The sequence below is a fragment of the Monodon monoceros genome, unplaced genomic scaffold, assembly GCF_005190385.1.
Source record: "Monodon monoceros isolate NGI ecotype Baffin Bay Population unplaced genomic scaffold, NGI_Narwhal_1 Super_Scaffold_17, whole genome shotgun sequence".
NCBI classification, from domain to species: Eukaryota; Metazoa; Chordata; class Mammalia; order Artiodactyla; family Monodontidae; genus Monodon; species Monodon monoceros.
The window spans coordinates 11,707,639-11,729,441 of NW_021703773.1; the positions used below are offsets into that span (position 1 = coordinate 11,707,639).

Here is a 21,803-nt window from a genome sequence, read left to right on the forward strand (position 1 = left end):
GTGTACACGTTTTTGTGTGGATATGTTTTCAATTCTCTAGAAGAACTGCTGTAGCATATAGTAACTCTATGTTAACTTTTTTTTTTTTTTTGCGGTACGCGGGCCTCTCACTGTTGTGGCCTCTCCCGTTGCAGAGCACAGGCTCCGGACGCGCAGGCTCAGCGGCCATGGCTCACGGGCCCAACCGCTCCGCGGCATGTGGGATCCTCCCGGACCGGGGCACGAACCCGTGGTCCCCTGCATCGGCAGGCGGACCCTCAACCACTGCGCCACCAGGGAAGCCCCTATGTTAACTTTTTTGAAGAACTGTGAAGCTGTTTTCTGAAGTAGCTATACCATTTCAATCCGACTATCAATGTATGAGGATCCCAATTTTTTCACATCCTCACCAATGCCTGTTATTGCCTGTCTTTATCTTCACCATCCTAGTAGGTGTGAAGTGGTGTCTCAACGTGGCTTCGATGTCCATTTCTCTATGCTTGTTAAATTTTAAAACATTTTGTAAAGAGGACTGAAAATAAAAGCCTTCTATTTTCAAACAGCATTTTGGTCACAAGGAAAGGAAATAACCTGGGGGCCACAAATCATTCAACATATAAAAGGGAATGAAGCTGGAAGAATTAACATTTACCTTTTAGAGTTAAAAAGAAGTTGGAAATATTAACTGTTTTCTGAAAATTATTGATAGACATGTCACTTCCATCAGAAACTCAGAGGAAGTAAATACGTACTTCAGAGATATTCTGACGTCTCAGGGGACCAAAAAATATATTTACAGTTTTCTGAATACATTCAGCTTTCTCTTCTAAAGGCAGCATAAAACATTCAATAGAATTAGAAACAGACTCTAGGCGAGGTACATGCAGAAGTTTCCCCAGGATTCTGAAAACAATTGTTACATTCAGTCAGGGCCTTAAAATGGCTCAATGACAGGCCAAATAGAAACACACACCTGGGTAACCTGTTACTATGGAGTGGATGGGGCTCATTCAGAGACAACAGTGTGGAGGGAAGTTAAGGGAAGAGCTGTATGTTATACATAAAGAGAAGATAAGAAAAGAAAATTGGGGGGGGGACCTCCTAACCTAGTAGTTTTCAACCATGTGTAGTGTTCCTCACTGCACCTGTCTCCTACCCCCACTATCCTGCACACTCCTTAGGGATATTTGGAAATGTATGAGAGCATTCAGTGGGCAGAAAATAATAAGGATGTTAAACTCCTACAATGGGCAGGGTAGTCCCATACAATATAAGAACTGCCTCATCCAAAGTGCCATACGCTCCCCAACATACATGAAGAAATGAACATGGAGAAAAGTCACGTAATCTGCCTAAATTCCCAGTTAACTACTGGTAGAATAAAGATCGGAATTTAATTTTCATTCCTGTTGATTGTGTGCGTGTGTGTACATTACAGCTCTGTGAAGTTCCTTATATTCCAAAGACTACATTATTTTCACATAAAGTGGAGGTTGTTGTTCAGTTTCCACTGTGCTAAAATTTAGATAGACGTGAGTTCCAACAGAAAATGAACAAGTGAGGAGAAGAATCCATCAGATGTAAAACATATTTCATGTTATTCCTAAAAAAGGGCATTGCTTGCAGAAATATCAGTACTGTTAATACAACAGCTTGTGCTACTGGGTCATTGTCCGTTGAAAAACTATCAGACCAATTACGCCTTGCTCTTTTTCTTAATCCAACTACCTCAGAATGCTTGCCCTGGATTTACCTAGAATAATCTGATTTACTACTCACTCCTCCTCGCCTAAGCAGAGTCATTTGGAAAGAAGGCGTCCCTCTCCATTGGTAACATATCTAGACCATACTTTAACAAAGAGACCCCTTTCCAAAGGGCTCTCTGGGCTTATGTGGCTATGTGAGTTGGAGCTGGGCTATAAGTCCAGGTACAATTCCTGCTCCACTGACTAATTTAAAAGTCTTCCAATAAGTATTAGGTTTCTAGATGTCTTATAGCCCCTCTTTTTTAACCCCTTGAATTAAAAAAAAAATCGTAGAATTTTTTTTAAACCAGATGTTCCATAAAATACAATGAAACTTTATCTTGTTTGGAAATTTTTAGTGAAAGGAATATCCACGTCTACCCTAAAATGTCTCCAGAGGCTTACCCTTGATTTGAAGCCTATGTAATTCCTCCTCCGATAATACTGTGGAGCAAGCTCAGGTGAGTGTTATAATGGAATCAGCTTGGCTGTGATAGAGAAACCCATTCTCATTCCTCACTAGCCAACCTGAGCCTGGAATAAAAGAATTTTTATATTTCTTAGTGACTCAGCCACTTTTAAAATACACTTCCAAGGGGCTTCATTTTCATGTGAACAAACTGTAGAACTCAAATTCATACCCTCGCAACACTAAGCCACACTCTTAAGGTAAAACCTACAAAGTGGTTACCATTAGGACAGATCTGACCCAAGAACAAAATGAGGGAAACTTTGTTTCTGACCACCCCACTCCCCTAATCCAGAAGGACTAGAAAAAAACAAAAAGAAAATGGTCTTGGTGGATCCCCTGCCAATTACTGGTGAAAGAAGCAAGAAAACAGGTTCTCCAGAGGTACCATCAGTGGCAGTGAATTAAAGTGACAATTATAAAGGAGATACCCCACTCAAGGACACAACCAATTTTGGGTAGAACCTCCCCCCAAAAAAGAGGCTTAAAATGTGGCAATTGTGTGGGCATTTGTATCTATCTCCACTACCGATCCTGGGTATGTTTATTTAACCTTTTTCTGTGCCTCAGTTTCCTCATCTGTAAACTGGGAATAACAGTCCGTACCTCATAGGGTTGATTGTAAGAAAAAATGGTTAGATTAATGCTGGCCTATGAAACACTCCTGTGGCCAACTAAAGAGCTGTTCCTCCTAACATGGACTCATAGGGGTTTCTTCGCCTTTGGACCTTCTGGAAAGGTGTTTCTACCACTTGTAAAAGAGAAGGATGTGATTCATGCTCAACTATGAGATTTCCTCCAACTGCAGAAAGTGGGATACCTGAGCTGCTGTTTTGAGGAGATGGTGCTGTACAGGTTCAAAGAATTCTTTTATTCTACCTGGTTTCATTCCCCCCACAGGGAACAGATGTGTATCCTGCTTCTCTTGCCCATTTCTATTGCAATGTTCTCACAGTCTGAGTAGCTCTTGGGAGACTGGCTGGTAACTCCAGAGACGGGATCCACTATGGAGGAGAATTAGGTAAAAGTACCTAATTCGGAGATATCTGGGTCTCCATTATCTGGTGACTTGACCATTCACCACAGCTAAATTTCTTTCTTTTCCACTAAAGCACACTTTTTGTTAGGCAGCCACCCCCTGTGTACATAACCATGCCCGGGAAGAATCTGCTTTGTATAGGACAACTATAAAGTCATGACAGGGCCTTTGAAGAAGCTATAAACTCAATCTTTAACATGTCAAGAGAATCAGAGTCAAACGGAGTTTATTTTCCACAGGGTCGAGAGGGCATGATCGTTTGAACTTCTGCCACTATGCTCTCAAACTGTCCTGAAAAGGATGACTGAGAGAGCTGGGCCCTGACAATGTTAGGAAGAGGATGTCTCCACTTCACGCACAGTCAGTTACCCGTTAAAGCAGTATTTTACAGCGACACTTTGAAATAGATAATATTACACGGAAAGAAACACAGGACAGAGTGCACATAGTATTCTTTCATTCAAGAATCCCGACGTTAACGTTGTTACCCTGAGGACTCTGAAGGTAAACAGGGGGTCAACTGTTCTGGTAGGGACAAAGGCGTCTCTTGGAATCCTTAACCCACAAATGCCAAATGTGACTTGTGCTGCCAGCAGTCCCTTTTACTGTCTAGTCCTCAAGCCTCTTTCTCTCCTACCTCATTGTTGGGACAGAGACCACAACCATGAGCATCTCCTCTTTCCCCTGGGGTTAAAGGTAATAGCTGAATGACCGCCTTTCACTCCTGCTATCTGCCGAATGACGGCACTCAAATAGCACTCACAATGAAAGCTTAAAAGAAAGCAGATTCTAGGCAATGGTTTTCATTTAAGTGTTTGAGAAGATCTTGAGGTGATATGGGGCAAACCTACAGACAAACTTTTGATGGTCCACATCTGCTTAATATTGGTCTGTGACATCTAGTCCGATGTCTGTTGCCCCACTGAACACCAGAGGAACCGCAGAATTTTGAGGTTAACTTATTTGAGAAATCAACAAAGAGGTTCTGCCTCAACCAGGTACTTCCCTGTACTTGTCCACAACCTTATGGCTGTCACAGCAAAAATTTCAGGGATGAAAGAGACAGCCTAAAGAAAGGTAAGGGGTAAACCATGCTGTGCCAGTGTAAATGATTTTCTAGGGTATGTAGTTTGTCTCTGTAAAGCCCAGATTGTGAGCTTAAATCAGCGAGTGTGGCACTGAAGAAAAAAGAAAACTAAACAATAAAACTAACAAAAGAAATCACACCCTATTGCTAGCCACAGTCTATATTTCTACACCAACCAGTCTAGAAAATATACACAGTTGGTCACATAGTATATTTGATGAAAAAGCAAGGGTGTTTATGTTCAAATTCCTATCAATCACAACTATTAAAAAAAAAAAGCTTAGGGCTTCCCTGGTGGCGCAGTGATTGAGAGTCCGCCTGCCGATGCAGGGGACGCGGGTTCGTGCCCCGGTGCGGGAAGATCCCACATGCCGCGGAGCGGCTGGGCCCGTGAGCCATGGCCGCTGAGCCTGTGCGTCCGGAGCCTGTGCTCCGCAACGGGAGAGGCCACAACAGTGAGAGGCCTGCGTACCACCAAAAAAAAAAAAAAAAAAAGCTTAAATCTCTTTTCCTAGTGATGGCCACACATGTGTTCATGCAGCTTGAGGAAATCACAAAACCCAGAATTAAACTGGGAAAGGATGTGTCTCTAAATGCTTACTAATTCCACATCCAATGTATCATTAATAGATGACTTAGTCCTTTAAAGATGAAAAGGTTACTGGTGTTGAGACCAGAGTTTAGTGGTGGTGTTAGCTCTTCAAGGCAAACAATAATCATACTAATTACACACTAATTTTCTAATTAATGAAAAGAAGGAAACCAACCTGCTTCTGCACCGAACACGTATTAGGTGCATGCCAGGAAAAATAAGACAGTGGATATATGTGTGTGTGTGTGTGTTATTAAAGTACTTTCTGAACTCTGAGACAGCCTGAATGATTAACACTCTGCAAAGTAAACAGCCTCAGAATTATAACAACCAACTATTTCTGTGCCTACGTAGAAAAGCATATGAAGAATAAGTCCTACTTGCGAGGTAGGCAGGAAGAGAGAATGTATTTAACACACTCTTCTTTCAGGTTCACCTAAAGTGTGTGTTAGATCATCTGAGCACCCACCTTAACTTTCTGTATGTGCTTTAAGCATCATTCTGCAAAGTTTCCTTTGAGTCTTTATTAGTGGCTGGCGTAGGAGAAAAAAGGAGGGAAGAGGGGAGAACAGTGCTGATGTAAACGAACCCTATAACTGAAAAAAGACAGTTGCCTAAACGTTCCAAAATCATTTTGAAAAGACTTCCGTTTAAAGATCAGACACAGGGCTTCCCTGGTGGTGCAGTGGTTAAGAATCCACCTGCTAATGCAGGGGACACGGGTTCAAGCCCTGGTCCAGGAAGATCCCACATGCCGTGAAGCAACTAAGCCCATGTGCCACAACTACTGAACCCGCGCGCCTAGAGCCTGTGCTCCGAAACAAGAGAAGCCACCGCAATGAGAAGCCCATGCAATGCAACGAAGAGTAGCCCCTGCTCGCTGCAGCAACTAGAGAAAGCCCAATGCAGCCAAAAAAAAAAAAAAAAGATCAGACACAGCCCACAATAGACCCCAAGTATATTTTTACAGCCCTGTTTCTGCTTTCCAGTTTGTCAGCAGTGAACATCCCTCATCCCAATAGGATCCAGAGGACTCTCCCACACTGCGCGTGTATAACCATATTTAGGGTAATCTTAAAGTTAAATACTGAGAGGAGGCGAAACATGTACATCCTAGCTATTGATTTTTAAGCTACACATCAGGATAATGACAAGTCCTTAGAGAAGAAAGGTTTCATTATATTTAAAGATTAAAAGTATTTTTAAAAGTCAATGATGTTATACCCTCAACTTTACTGAGGATAGAAATGAGTGCCAACTTTACCAATAAGTTACTTATTTGGTCCTCAAAGTCACTTACTAACACCATTACAGATAAATCGATCCGTGGTGGGAAATCTGTTCTCTGATGAATACAGCAAAAATATAGAAATTAAAAAAGGACGGTAGCATTTGCTCCTTAAACTTGTTTTTTTAAAAAAACTCTTGCTTAGACCATCAAATGGCTTGTGAGCTCTTTCCAACCAAGAATTTGGGGCTTAAGCAAGAGTTGGTTGAAAAGAATGTAAACAGTGAAGTCCAAACTTCGGAAGTTCACTGCAAAGTACTTCCTGTGCTGCACGGGGATCCAAAATAAACCGTCAAAACAGATCTCGCCTCTGAGCAACTTTAATCCGCACTCTTCCTCCACTTTCATGCATCACCTCAAGGCCACTTACTGGTGATCTGACAAGGCAGAGGCTGAATTTCTCCCTCTCTAATAGGCTGCCTAGACAAAAAAAACTTTAAAGAATCTCACTGGCTGTTAAACAAATTAGTTTATACGGAATTGAGGTGGGGTTCTTTGGTTTGCAACAGATTCAACTGGAACCGGAAATGGAGAAAGACATGCATGGTTAGCTTAATAGGATAAAAGGGAGATGAGAGCGTGCTTGTTGGGCTCACGATATTTTGAAGACTTGAGAACATTAAGGACAACACTGTTACTCTGCACTCTGCTTCCCTAAAAAACTCCAAGGAAGCACTGGTGAATCTACTTCATTAATCATACTATAATACAAACCGATGTTTATAAAAGTACTCTGAACCCAGGAGAATTCGGGATTCTACAGAAATTATTTTTAAATCAGTCTGTAGAAAAGGGGACCTAAGGAATTAAAACCAGTTCCTTGTGTAAGTCATCATCACCATCAATTATCAGAATTTTTACCATTTACTGAGTTCTATGGCTTTAAAAATACCTATCTCATTTAATTTGATCCTCTCACCTTTTGTGATAGGTACTGTCAGTCTTAACGGGAGAAAACAACTTTGGATTAGTAAGTGGCAAAATCTGGATTTGAGCCAGGTGAGTCTGACTGACACCTTTATTTATTACACTGCTTTTGACCAGAAAGCCCCTCAGACGTGATAAATGGTTACCAAGAAGACACACTTTCCTTGCCCTCCCCTTAGCTGCAATTTAGAGATTCAGTACTTTTTCACAGGTATACATTTAATGTTATGCACAAATACAAAAAAACACCCTAATAAATCAAATACACACCATACTTTTAATATCAGTGAATTAGAATTCATTCTTAGGGTTGTGTTAAGTATGTTTTTAGAATTTGGTGAAAGGCCCCACAGATAAACCAAGAAGACAGAGTGGAGGCTGGCAAAAATCAACATCTTACCGTGGACTTTTCTAAGCCTATATAAAAGACTTTCCGTTTCTCCTTTATTCAGCATTCTAAGATGTGGAAAACAGGCAGATTCTCTTTCATAATGCGGCTGTTTGCTTTTTTCATTGAGGTGTATCTATGACCTGTAACCGTGAACAGTCTTTTTCCACCTTCTATTCAATTTTCCTTTATTTGCACATTACACTGGCGTTCTAAATGAATACCAAAATTCTATGAAAAATTATAGTGTAACAATCCCATTTATCGTTGCATCAAAAAAGAAAAAAATACCTAGGAATAAACCTACCTAAGGAGGCAAAAGACCTGGACTCAGAACACTGTAAGATACTGGTGAAAGAAATCAGATGACACAAAAAGATGGAGAGATATACCATGTACTTGGATTGGAAGAATCAATGTTGCCAAAATGACCATAGCACCCAAGGCAATCTACAGATTCAATGCAATCCCTATCAAATTACCAATAGCATTTTCCACAAAATTAGAACAAAAAATTTTACAATTTGTATGGAAACACAAAAGACCCTGAATAGCCAAAGCAATCTTAAGACAGAAAAATAGAGCTGGAGCAATCAAGCTCCCTGACTTCAGACTATACTACAAAGCTACAGGAGTCAAAACAGTATGGGACTGGCACAAAAACAGAAATATAGATCAATAGAACAGGATAGAAAGCCCAAAGATAAACCCATGTGCCTATGGTCACCTAATCTATGACAAAGAAGGCAAGAATATATAATGCAGAAAAGACAGTCTCTTCAATAAGTGGTGCTGGGAAAACTGGACAGCTACACATAAATGAATGAAAGTAGAACATTCTCTGACACCACACACAAAAATAAACTCAAAATGGATTAAAGACCTAAATGTAAGACCAATACTATAAAATTCTTAGAGGAAAACATAGGCAGAACATTCTCTGACATAAACTGCAGCAAGATCTTTTTTGATCCACCTCCTGGAGTAATGAAAATAAAAACAAAAATAAACAAATGGGACCTAGTGAAACTTAAAAGCTTTTGCACAGCAAAGGAAACCATAAACAAAAAGAAAAGACAACCCACAGAATGGGAGAAAATATTTGCAAACGAAGCAACCAACAAGGGATTAACCTCCAAAATATACAAAGAACTCATGCAGCTCAATATCAAAAAAACAAACACCCCAATCAAAAAATGAGCAGAAGATCTAAAGAGATATTTCTCCAAAGAAGACATACTGATGGCTGAGAGGCACATGAAAAGATGCTCAACATCGCTAAGAGTTAAAGAAACGAAAAACAAAACTACAATGAGGTATCACCCCACACTGGTCAGAATGGCCGTCGTCAAAAAAGTCTACAAACAATAAATGCAGGAGAGGGTGTGGAGAAAAGGGAACCCTCCTACACTGTTGGTGGGAATGTACATTAGTACCAGCCACTATGGAGAACAGTATGGAGGTTCCTTAAAAAACTAAAAATAGAGCTACCATATGATCCAGCAATCCCACTCCTGGGCATATATCTGAAGAAAACCATAATTTAAAAAGATACACATACCCCAATGTTCACTGCGGCACTATTTATAATACCCAAGACATGGAGGCAACCTAAGTATCCAGCAACGGAGGAGTGGATAAAGAAGATGCGGTACATATAGAAAATGGAATATTACTCAGCCATTAAAAAGAATGAAATAATGCTGTTTGTAACGACATGGATGGAACTAGAGATGGTCACACTGAGTGAAGTAAGTCAGACAAATATCATATCATATCGCTTATATGTGGAATCTTTAAAAATGGTACAAATGAACCTTTTTACAAAACAGAAATAGTCACAGATGTAGATAACAAAGCTATAGTTACCGGGGGGAGGGATAAATTGGGAGATCGGGATTGACATGTACACAGTATGACATATAAAATAGATAACTAATAAGGACCTACTGTACAGCACAGGAAACTCTACTCAATACTCTGTAATGGCCTATATGGGAAAAGAATCGAAAAAAGAGTGGATATATGTATATGTATAACTGATTCACTTTGCTTTACAGCAGAAACTAACACATTGTAAATCAACTATACTCCAATAAAAATTTAAAAATTATACTATAATGATGTGTGAATTCTAATTTTTATTCCTACTTTTGAAAAGTGCAGAAACGCTTTTATACTTTGCCTGTTTTTGCTCCTTTGTTGTAAACTTTCTGCTTGAGTGAATTCTTTTCCATCTAAACTTATTTTCATTTCCCATAATACATTTCTATACTCTTTAAGTTCTGTGTATTTATTCATCCATTCACTTTTGAGTGATATCTTTTGTCAGGCAAATAAAGAATAAAATAGATTAAAATGGTTTACACTAGGAATTTTCTACCCAACTGTATTTTCCAAGGAAATTATCTAGATCTTTTAATTTTAAAACATTAATCTTTAGGGACTTCCCTGGTGGTCCAGTGGGTAAGACTCCATGCTCCCAATGCAGGGGGCCCAGGTTCAATCCCCTGCCAGGGAACTAGATCCTGCACGCCACAACTAAAGATCCTGCAAGCCACAACTAAAGAGCCCATGTGCTGCAACGAAGACCCGGTGTAGGTAGGTAGGTAGGTAGGTAGATAGATAAATAAATAAATAACTTGTCCACTATGGCTAGAAAACAAAAACTTACATCCTTTTATGCAATGTCAGGGTTACTCAAGGTACCCCTTAATTTTTCTCAAATTGTTTTCTGCTGAAATTTATCACTACATTTTTAGAAGAGAAATTCTAATCTTAAAAATATAGTTCACGGGATGGTGCATTTTCTTGCACCGAGTAATGCGGCGTTGCGGCCAGGTGAGGAGGGCGGAGAGTTCTATGGTGAAGTGAGGGGAGGGATTCATGCAGGCGTCCGGGGGAGCCTTGTTCTGAACTATAAGGTGGGAAGTTGATGCTGGGTACTGCTACTCCCGGACCCCCAGCATGAAAGTTGTGATATCATCCTCGAACCATCAGCTTTGAAATTAAAAAACAATGAAGAATACTCAAGAAACAGCCCGAAGAATTCTTCTAGAACCTTACAAGTACTTACTTCAGTTACAAGGTAAACAAAAGTGAAAACCAAACTTTCACAGGCGTTTAATCATTGGCTAAAGGTTCCAGAAGACAAGCTACAGATTATCATTGAAGTGACGGAAATGTCGCATAATGCCAGTTTACTCATCGATGATAGTGAAGACAACTCAAAACTCCGACGTGGCTTTCCAGTGGCACACAGCATCTATGGAATTCCATCTGTCATCAATTCTGCCAATTATGTCTATCTTCTTGGCTTAGAGAAAGTCTTAACCCTTTATCACCCAGATGCAGTAAAGCTTTTTACCCGCCAGCTTTTAGAACTCCATCAGGGACAAGGCCTAGATATCTACTGGAGGGAGGATTACACTTCTCCCACTGAAGAAGAATGTAAAGCAACGGTGCTGCGAAAGACAGCTGGACTACTTGGATTAGCAGTAGGTCTCATGCAGTTGTTCTCTGATTACAAAGAAGATTTAAAGCCACTACTGAATACACGTGGGCTCTTTTTCCAAATCAGGGATGATTATGCTAATCTACACTCCAAAGAATATAGTGAAAACAAAAGCTTTTGTGAAGATCTAACAGAGGGAAGTTCTCATTCCCTACTATTCATGCTATTTGCTCGAGGCTTGAAAGCACCCAGGTACACAATACCTTGCGCCAGAGAACCGAAAATGTAGATCTTTAAAAATACTGTGTACGTTATCTTTCTCTGAGAACGTAGGTTCTTTTGAACACACTCGGAATACTCTTAAAGAGCTTGAATCTAAAGTCTATAAACAAACTGATGCATGTGGCGGGAACCCTGAGCTAGTAGCGCTAGTAAAACACTTAAGGAAAATGTTCAAAGAAGACAGTGAATAATATGAAGTCATTCTTGATTAGGCCTGATAGGTTAGTTGACTTTATTTTTTTGTCTTTTAGCCTATCACCTTTTTTAAAATTTGGACCAAGCTGTTAAGTCTCCAAAAACTGAGTGATAATGGTGATGTGAGTGAGGTTGTTTCAATATAGAATCCCTGCATACAGATAATCATCATGGTACCAAGGTGAAGGAATCAAAAGGAGCCACATTTAAATAAGTCTAATTTGAATGTTAGAATGTGCTGTGTTGGGACGTTGTGGCCAACTCGGCCACGCGTGTTCTGTTGATTCTGTCAATAAAGAAGACGTCAGCTTTTGGGGGGAGGCGGGGGGGAGAAATATATATATATTTCATGGTTTATTTTTATAAATATTAGCCTTTTTAGACAGATTCTAGACTAGCCTAATGTTCACTAGAATTGTTTTATTTCTTATCCTATTCCCATGTTTATAATGCATTAGATATATTTTCCATATCCTAGAAGGATTTACTCTATTTCCTTGCCTCTTCTTATTTTTACGTACAAAAAAATCCTTGACTATTTGTGGTTCTCTCATTTTAAAAAATGTTTCCATGTAATAAGTACTAAAGTCTACTGAAACAGCAAGAAAAGTTTGCATTTAATTATAAAGAAAGAAATGCTGTATGTATGTGTAAGGAAATAAGAATAGAATAATTAACAAATGCCCTGTCAAGATAACCTATTCCACTTTAAGGGGGTTAAGTCCTACCCTACTCCCCAAGGCTTTAAAATGTTCTAATGCATTCTAATTACAGAGCAAGACAAAGGGTTTCAGTTTTGTGGACCAACAGTTCAAATCTGTGTAGATAATCAGAAACATAAAAGCCAATGCTGAAGGGAGATCCATAGCCGCTTGTCATTATGATGGTTTGATCATTCACTAAGGAGTAGAAGAGTAATTTTACAACAAAGACAGTGACTTAAGGCACCAAAATGTGCTGCACTGCAGAACGATCAGTAACGTACACGGCCTAGGGAGTCAAGATCTTTGGTTCTAAAACTAGCTTGGCTTCCTTACGGACAGGAATCCTAGCAAATAACTCATTCTTTGCACTTCAGGTACCACGAACACTAGCTATATTTTCTACTTTCATTTACAACAGGGGCAAATACCTTCTCAGCATTTCGAAATGCCTGAAGAACCATGGAGTAAGGGCAAGGCCAATACAAGATAGCATTTTAAAAAGAGAGTCTAGAGAAGTTTAAACAAGTAGATCCTTGAAGAAAGGCCACAATGCAAAGTCTGAGGGCAGTTTCACACAGCCGTGTAATATCTGATGAACTATTTTACCTAGGGAAAAACTGGGCAACCTTGAGATCTCCACATATACTTGTCATTAGAATACAGACCGGTTTACGTGTGAGAACCTGTGCTTCTTCCTGAGAATTTCCTTGGGGAAAGGGTGATGCTAACACTTCCAGCTACTTTTCCTTCTTCAAGCTTCCTTAGGATTTCTTTTACCAGCATTTTATTTCCTACTTTCCTATGTGAATGCTTAATAGATCTAAATAACCTACTTTTCTTCAGGCAAAGACTCTAATTGGGAATTCAGCAAATTCCTCACGTTCACCTTCATTTGCTCTTTCAGAACCACTTTTAAATTATGTGCCGCACCATCCTTGAGAGATTTTATAACAACCCCAAATTGCAAGAAAGAACAGAGCACAGCACTCCCTCCCCTGCAAAAAAAGGGGCTATTTCAAATTTCTTGGAGCGGGGCTAGGCAGATTAAGCTGTTTGTCAAGCCCCGAAGTGCACGCAGTCGTTGAGAAAAAGAGGAGAGTCCAACAACCCTGCATTATGGCGGCTCTAGACCGACACGGGCATAGTCCCCAACCCAGTGACATTAAATGGCTGCTTTAAAACTGCAAGTCAAGAGTAAGCAGTTATAAACAGATTTAACAGATAAACACTAGATCAGACTCATGATCTCATCTGGCAGCCCTGCATATTTCCCATCCAAAAGTCCCAGCTGGGATCACAGTAATTGGGCCTCTTCAACTACTTTGAGCTAAGAGAAATTTAGGGAGAAATTTTTAAAACTGATAAGAAACATATTGACATGGTGCCTGGTGAACAGGGAGCTGAGACAAGCCATCTGGATGCTTGTGTATGTGAAACGTTTTGTTTAGTGGAAATAATTCATCTAACCCACAAGCTGTACAAATATTACAATAAAAAGTCCTGACTCGCACAAACTGTCAGAAGAACCTGTGCTACAGGAACCAGAGACTGTAGTCCAGACTTCTGTTTCTGTGTGGCCAATACCTGTTCTCGAGTACCCTGGTATTCCTCTGTACTCAAGAGTTTGTACCAGGACTTTATGGCTACATCTTTTCACTGAGAAAGTATATTCATGGTACGGGTTCACATTTAGGACATTTGCAAGTGTTTTTGCTTGGTGATTTCCCTTTAATACTGTTGGGAGTAATACCCCTAATTTCACAGATGAGAAACCTGGTATAGGAATAATGAATTTATTATATACAAGTGTTTTAAAACTTATTTGGAGAGCTCAAGCTATTCAACAAAACAAATTATGCACAAGGCTGAATCACTGTGATATAAATAACTACAGTGTTTACTTCAATGCCAGGAATTTATGGAGATGGAGAAAACTATTTTTCTGATTATGTCGGTTTTTTCAACGTGTGACACTACCAAGTACCTTTTCAGCATGCTTTCTTACAAACTACTAAAGATTTTTTAAAAAATTCTTTTTACCTCACACTATTGAATAAATCTCCTCAGTAACCAAGAAATAATTTAGCACTATATATCCTCAAGACCTCTTCATTTTCTGCTTATTAAGATGACCGCCACCTTTTTCTTCCTCAAAACCAAACTGCTTTTTTCTCTTTAATTCAAAGTCTATTCAGACCTTAAGAAAACACCTTTCCTTCCTTCATGCCTGGCATAATGTATACAAGAGAATACAAAGCCCAAGTCTTATCTTATTAAACCAATCATCCAAGGGTTGGGTTTTTCCCTCCTTTCTTTTATGAACAGGTAAACTATTTAAGGGTAACACAATTCTATTACACAGAACTGCCGTCACAGAAAAGAAACGTTACTAATCCCCATTAAAAGAAACAATATTTTAAGTCATATGGGGTTTCAAGAGAAATCAAATCTACTACTGAAATTAGTCAAAAAGTATTTATCAAGAAACCAATTACCACTTCACACCTAGTAGGATTGCTATAATTTAAAACAACAAGTATTAGTGAGCACAGGGAAAACTGGAATTCCCATATATTGCTGGTGGGAATGTAAAATGGTACAGCCAATATGGAAAAGTTTGGAGGCTCCTCAGAAAGCTAAAAACATAAATACCGTATGACTTAGCAATTCCATTCCTAGCTGTATGCCCAAAGGAATTGAAAACCAGGGACTCACGCATATGTGTACCGCAGTGTTCACTGAAGCATTATTCTCAACGGCCAAAAGGTGGAAACAACCCAAGTGTCCACCAATAAGACGAATAGATAAACAAAATGTGGAATATCCATACAATGGAATATTATTCAGCCATAAAAAGGAACGATGTTTTGATATCTGCTACAACATGGATTAATCATGAAAACATCATGCTAAGTGAAAGAAGCCAGACACAAAAGGACAAATATTTCAATAGCTAAAATAGGCAAATTAATAGAGAGAGAATATAGATTAGAGGTTACCAGGGGCTACAGGAAAGGAATAATAGGGAGGTATTGGTTAATGGTTACAAAGTTTCTGTTTGGGATAATGAAAAAATAGAAAGAGACAGTGGGGATGGTTGCACAACATGGTAAATGTATTAATGCCACTGAACTGTATGTACACTTAAAAAAAATCATTAAAATGTCAAATTGTTATATATGTTTTATATACTCAAAAATAACAACATACCCAAAATCATTGAATTAAATACCTTAAATGGGTGAGTTATAGCTCAATAAAGCTACTTATAAAAGAACCCAATAGACTTGAGGGTGCCATGATAACTGGAGATCACTAACATCAGTGAGTCTACACTGAGAGTAAAGCAAATTATTGTGACAGCCTAAGCAATGTTTAGTTGTGAAGGCAATCTGTAGTAATGCACCTAGTTTGCATCCGACTTCTTTAGTTCTGATAAACTTATAATAAAGCCTATGATAAAACTTAGGCCAATAACTATTTAAAATTAGGGGAGGAGGGCTATCAATCAAAATGGCACATATACTCAACAGGCCACATGTAACCTTTTTAAATACTTTACGTGAGTGAATCTCAAACACCAACGTAAGACAAAGCCTGTCATGGAAGTGTACACAATCAGGCCTGCAGATATCATGTGTTAACCACAGTCTTTCTTACTTACGAAAACACGATTTCAGCTACACAACAATGGCAACACTGGGGTTTTCATAGTTGGCAGGAAGAGCCAGAGATGGCTTATTCCCACCTCTGCTCAGGGTCCCTACTGCCAGGCCTGCCTTGCTTCCTGTGTGTGTTTCTTCTTAAAATTTCCACAAATCAAATTTTTACTAAACCAGACTATAACTGTCAATATCACTGTAGTTGATTTACATTCCAAAATTATAAACAAATCCTAAAAATAATTTGATAGTTTGGATTATCAGCTCCCCCTTCCATTAGCACGGAAAATGGAAAACTGCTGGTATAGAAATTATAACTGTGTGTGAAGGGTAAAGGATAGGTTAGATATTTTGCTGTCGGGTTAAAGAATGGATGGGGTTTCTAGTCATATGGATTAATGTGACCACAGATAACCTGAAGGGAAGTCTGGGTTTGGGTTATTTTTAGCTTAATTTGAGAGTTTTTGCTATAAAACCAAAATATACTGTATTTACTTTAGAAGATTTAACGAACACCCTGATATAAGTTCAGTGTTACCACTTAATTCAATCTGAGCATGTTTTTCCATAAAATTATCAAACTAACTAAAGCATACTCCAAAAATGGAAGAAAATAAATGGATTTTAAAATCATTTAAAGTCATTTTGGGAAAAGACTTAATACTAATAACTGAACCAGACAAGAACCAAGACAGGGAAACAATAAGAAGAGAAGCTCTAAACATGGACAAGTGGTTTATAACACTGTGAACTACTCTATATAGAGGAACTTACTGGATTGAGGCTTACGTTTCTCAATAGTGGAACAAAACAAAACATTACAACATGGAACTTTCCCCCAAAGGAATGTGAGGAAAAGCTTTTAAGAGGAGCTGGACGAATGACATGAGGAAAAAATTTTGTAATGGCTATGAGCATCGGATGTTTTTAATTCACCAGGTTAGAAAAAATGATCGTGAAAAGAGCATGTTGGGTCACAGAGATGTGGCGGTTTCATAATTAAATACATTATCCCGAATGGGCCCATTTTCTCTGCAGAGAGAAGAAACCCTGCTCCACGGTCATGTACCAAACTTTACTGTGGACATTTGTCCTAGACAGTGTGATTTAAATAGTCTGTCGTTGCAGCAACATTCCATGGAACAAGCAAACAGCAAGAAGTTACATAAAGTAGACAGAACTAAGACACAGGAGGCTTCCTTCTAGTTGTAGCTCTAAACCTGTACTTTCTGACTGAGCCATCCATCCTCTCTGGTCTCAGTTCTCTTAACTGAAACAGGACAGTTTCTAAGGTACAAAAACCTCTAATACTTTTATATAAAAGTTAAAAATATCGAGAAAGAGATGACCCAGGACCTTAATAGATGCTCTAAACTCACAAGCCAACCTCTGAGCAGAAGAAAGCTCAGGTATAATACGCCACAGGTAAATCTTAAGAGTTACTCTTCTTAGGTCCACAGAATAGAACAGAACGAGACCTGTTTCACTTGGAGTTCTTCCCAAGTTATTAATATATGAGCAACAAACACTGAGCCTAAAACCAGACCTTAGGACAAGAGAGCATAATGATCTGGGGCCAGCTGGCACAGGAATGGGCTTAAACACCTCTATCACAATGTTACTGCATGTCTCAATACCGGTTGTGTGTAATGATACAACCTTCAGTACTAAGAAAAAGTGAAATGATGTTAGCTATACTCTGCCTAATAAGGCAAGGAAACACAGTTTGACTATGACCATTTAAACATCTAAAAAATAAACTTCTGTTAAAAAAGATCAAGCTATAAACAACCCACCGTAAAAACCTACTGTTTTTCAGACAGTGGGTCAGTGACATGTTTCTACCCAGAGCAGAGATGATGAAGGGCAATGGAAAGCCCATTCTGTGAACAAGCTTCAGCTGCTGTTATTTCCTTTATAAGAACAAGAAAAAGAAGCTGGTGAAAACTTCAATTTAGAAGGACCCAGAATATTTCTGCATTTAGAAAGATGCCTCCTGTGGGGGGAATGCAAATTGGTGCAGCCACTATGAAAAACAGTATGGAGGTTCCTCAAAAAACTAAAAGTACAGCTACCATATGACCCAGCAATCCCACTCCTGGGCATATATCTGGACAAAACGATAATTCAAAAAGATACACGTACCCCCATGTTCATAGAAGCGCTATTCATAATAGTCAAGACATGGAAACAACCTAAATGTCCACTGACAGATGAATGGATAAAGAAGATGTGACACACATATACAGTACTCAGCTATAAAAAAAGAATGAAATAATGCCATTTGCAGCAACATGGGTGGACCTAGAGAATATCATACTAAGTGAGGTAAGTCAAATGGAGAAAGACAAATACCATATGATATTGCTTATAAGGAGAACCTAAAAAAAAGAACCTACTTACAAAATGCTTACAAACCAAATACAGGTATCTCTACTCAATTATAGTCGACTATCTTTTATTATACCACAATGCAGAATGTCTTCTGGGAAAGCAGTATATGCAAGTTTTTAATCAATCAGAATAAAGACTACAACCTGTAAATTTGTTTTTTTAAGCCACATACCTTAAACAAAAACCTCACGTGTTAAGGAAAGCCAAGATTTTCATCTATTCTTGACTTAGACTTAGCCACTGAGAGTATAATGATGGCCAAACTAAACTGTACATTACCATGGGATGTGACTGGGCTGAATAAAGACCCACATCATCAGGTATTTTGAGCACTACAGTCAAAGCTAGAGAAGAGCAAAGTGTTACTTAATAGTTTGCACATCTAACCACAATTTTAGGAAAAATTTCCTTAGAGGGCTAATTAATTAATCCCTTGCTGTTAGATCGAGCAGTCCTATTCCTTCCATTTGATTTCCTGTCCAAACAGGTTCTATTACTTCCTACCACCTCATAAGGAAGCCCCCAAAGATTAACATCATTAGTACTTACATTCAAAGCATTCTTTGCAGCTTCTGCTTCTGAGCGACTGTCAAAACTGACAAAACCTACGGGCTAAGGAAAGAAAAAAAAAATATGAAGAAAACAATATCTGGGGATGTCTGTTTTTCTGGGTCAAAGGTGATATCAAACTGAAGAGCTAAGATACAGAAATCACCACAGGCAATGGGTAGAAACAAGAAAGCCAGTCCAGAAGAATCATGACTCAGTGGCTTAGCCAAATTTCTAACATGAATCAAAGGGATTGTGAGGGTGGTTCTTCAAGGGCACAGCTGGAGATTTAGAGAATCATAAAAAAAAATCTAGAAGGGGCTGGAAGGTGAGCAGCAGTGAACAAGGGAACAGAGGAAAACTTGGGTGGAAAGGCTCTACTTTCCTAAATTGAATTCACTGTACCTCAGTTTCTTCATCTTTTAAAATGGAAAGAGAACCGAATCACCTTTTGGTACACTGTAAGTGCAAGGAATATAATGACACAATGATAAAAGCCCTGTATTCTCACTGCATGATCAAAATTATATCATGAACATTTTAATCTCAAATCCCAAGGGATGCCTTTAAAAAGCTGTGTGTTTAATTAGGTGTATAAACCATACTGTTCCAACTAAAGAGAGGGGTCACAATTCCTTTGGACTCAGTATCTTTCAGTCCAGAAGGATGGTTGCAACATAGCTTATTCTCTGATGAACCAGAGAATACCTTATTGAGAGATGAAAAGTGACCCAGAGGGAGGATGCTGGTTGCTCAGCATTTAAAAAAAAAAGAAGCACATAGCTACAAATTTTCAAGACACATGCAGAAACTATCAGGGTCATTGGTTACTACCTCCATTCTGTACCTTTTATGCTCCATTCTAGACCTGAGACTCTGCCTGCGGTTATTAAGGGTTTAAGAGACAGGCTGATTCTTCGTCATCAGATTCCCATACTGATTGTGAATGAAAAGTTTGCCTGTTTAACGTTACAAAAAAACAAAAACAAACAAAAAAAAACACCCAGGAAAAAATTGGCAATAAAAGTGAATTTGGATAATAATCAATAATTTCTTTTGAATATACAGATCAATCCCAATATAACTATGCTGGATGCATTATATTTACCTTCCTTGAGGACAGACTCAGACACTCTAGCTGGAGGCTATGGAATTAGGAATCACTTTCCTGTGCTAATTCCTAAGCAATCTCACCCTTAATTTTAGAGCAACAACAACAACAAAATAAAATCTTAATGGAAATAAAAAAAGAATGTCGAGCCCTAGTAACATTCCTGAAGAAAGCCAATCCAAACTTACTGTGGACGCGATCATTTATGTGCAAGTCTGAAATTCTTACCTGCTTAGATGTGAGCTTTATAAGAGAACCCTCGTAGCCCTGAAAATAAAGAACCAAATTTAGACCAGAAATAAAGAGTAATAGGAGAAAAGATCAATTGTAACAGCATCCTGCTCAAGTGAAAATGAGTCCCTTATGACTACTGACCAACTCTTCTCACAAACGCCTGTTCACTGGGAAAACAAATTTTATACACACACGCACGCATGATGTATACGCCAATCTTTGCATACTTGGGCCTAAAAGAAATCAAGCCCTGAAATTCATGCACTTATGTTTCTTATCTCTATATATTTTATGAAATTCAGAAAAGAAACGTAAGTGCATGAATTCATGAAAATACATAGGGAAAAGAAACATAAGTGCATGAATGCACTTATGCATAGGAAAATGGTGTCTATGTCAACAGCAGGTCTTTTTCATTTTATAGAACTAGGAGAGGGAAGGGGATAAATTAAGTTAGGAAGGTCAGAGTGTGTGATGACTTGGTCATATATTTGCTATAAAACCATAAAACATTAAGATCGTACTTGGTAGAACTTAATGAAAATTTCAAAACTTCCAGGAAAGGTTAAATAGGCAGTGATGCTAAAATCTTTTGAGTTCTTTTGCTTATTTATTGCAGCCATCAGTTTTTCACATTGGTATTCTGATTGGGAGATGTGAAAATTCCCTGTTGGGTTTTTACTCCAGCTCATCCTCAAGGAAGATGGAAACACTCCTTTCACTCCCTCCCTTAAGCCCTCCTGGCTCCCCAGGATAAGGATAACAAAGTCTGTTTATTTCTGAAAATAATCAATGACTGTTAGCTTGCACTGATGGATGACACAGGAGGGGAAAAAACAACACTTGACATGATTGACCACCACACGTATCGGTGCAGAGACAGATTTGCAGACGAGGGTCAGACTCTGGGGACTTTAATTAAAAGAGGGTTAGTAGGAATGTACCAGGGTCCTGACTTCAGCGTTTGGGTTTCTGGGCAGCATGTTGGGACTGATTCATCCTCCTATTTTCCCAGCAGAGAACTATGTTACTAATTAGCTACTGTAAACATTTTACCTCCAAGGCCTTGAGCTCTTCTAGCCAGAGAGGTCGTGATTCACAGCCCCGCCTCTTCCTTTTTCAAGGTACTCTCACTCTTTGAAAAGCCTGAAGGTTTAAACACCCTGAAGGCCTCAGAGGCAGAGGACAAATGGATATTTCACTCAAGTAAAAGACCACCAGTAGGGATATACTGTCCTCTCAAGTCACAAAAAGAGAAGCAGTATCAAATAATAGTTCAGATGAGGGATGATTGCTTGGGTTTGAATCCTGGCCGTGCCATTTATTATGTGTGTAAACTTGAGCAAAATGTATTCAACTGCTCCAAGTTTCATTTTCCTTATTTGAAAAAAATGAGGCTAACCCACTTTAAAGGACTGTGATGAGAATTAAGTGAGATAATAATTCTTAAGGGGCTTGCTGGCTAAATCTCTCTGTATGTATACAAAAACATAACTATTTATGTTATGTTGGATACATACTATTGGATACATACGAGGATCAGTTAGCTTTAAAAAGTCCTCATCCTACAGAAGAGACAGACAGTAAAAACTACAACCCTGCAGAAGAAACTCGGGAAATTCTATAAAGCTGGCACTCTCCCCACAATACCTTCTCTTTCTTTCCCACTTCCTCTAGCCAACCTCATGGCTAACCTTTCTCCTT

At 38.9% G+C, this 21,803-nt stretch overlaps 1 protein-coding gene and 1 pseudogene across 2 annotated transcripts in view; one reads left to right on the forward strand and one right to left on the reverse strand.

Annotated features, from left to right (window-relative positions):
- The window catches only part of RBPMS (RNA binding protein, mRNA processing factor), a 187,210-nt gene that overhangs the window by 84,807 nt on the left and 80,600 nt on the right, over positions 1–21,803 (reverse strand). For both annotated transcript variants that reach the window (XM_029226242.1, XM_029226241.1), the window contains exons 3-4: positions 20,094–20,132; positions 18,755–18,817 (exon numbers count right to left, since the gene is read on the reverse strand). In XM_029226242.1, coding sequence (XP_029082075.1) covers positions 18,755–18,817; positions 20,094–20,132 — 102 coding nt within the window. The remainder of the gene's footprint in view (positions 1–18,754; positions 18,818–20,093; positions 20,133–21,803) is intronic.
- Positions 10,533–11,706, forward strand: LOC114897470 (annotated as a pseudogene).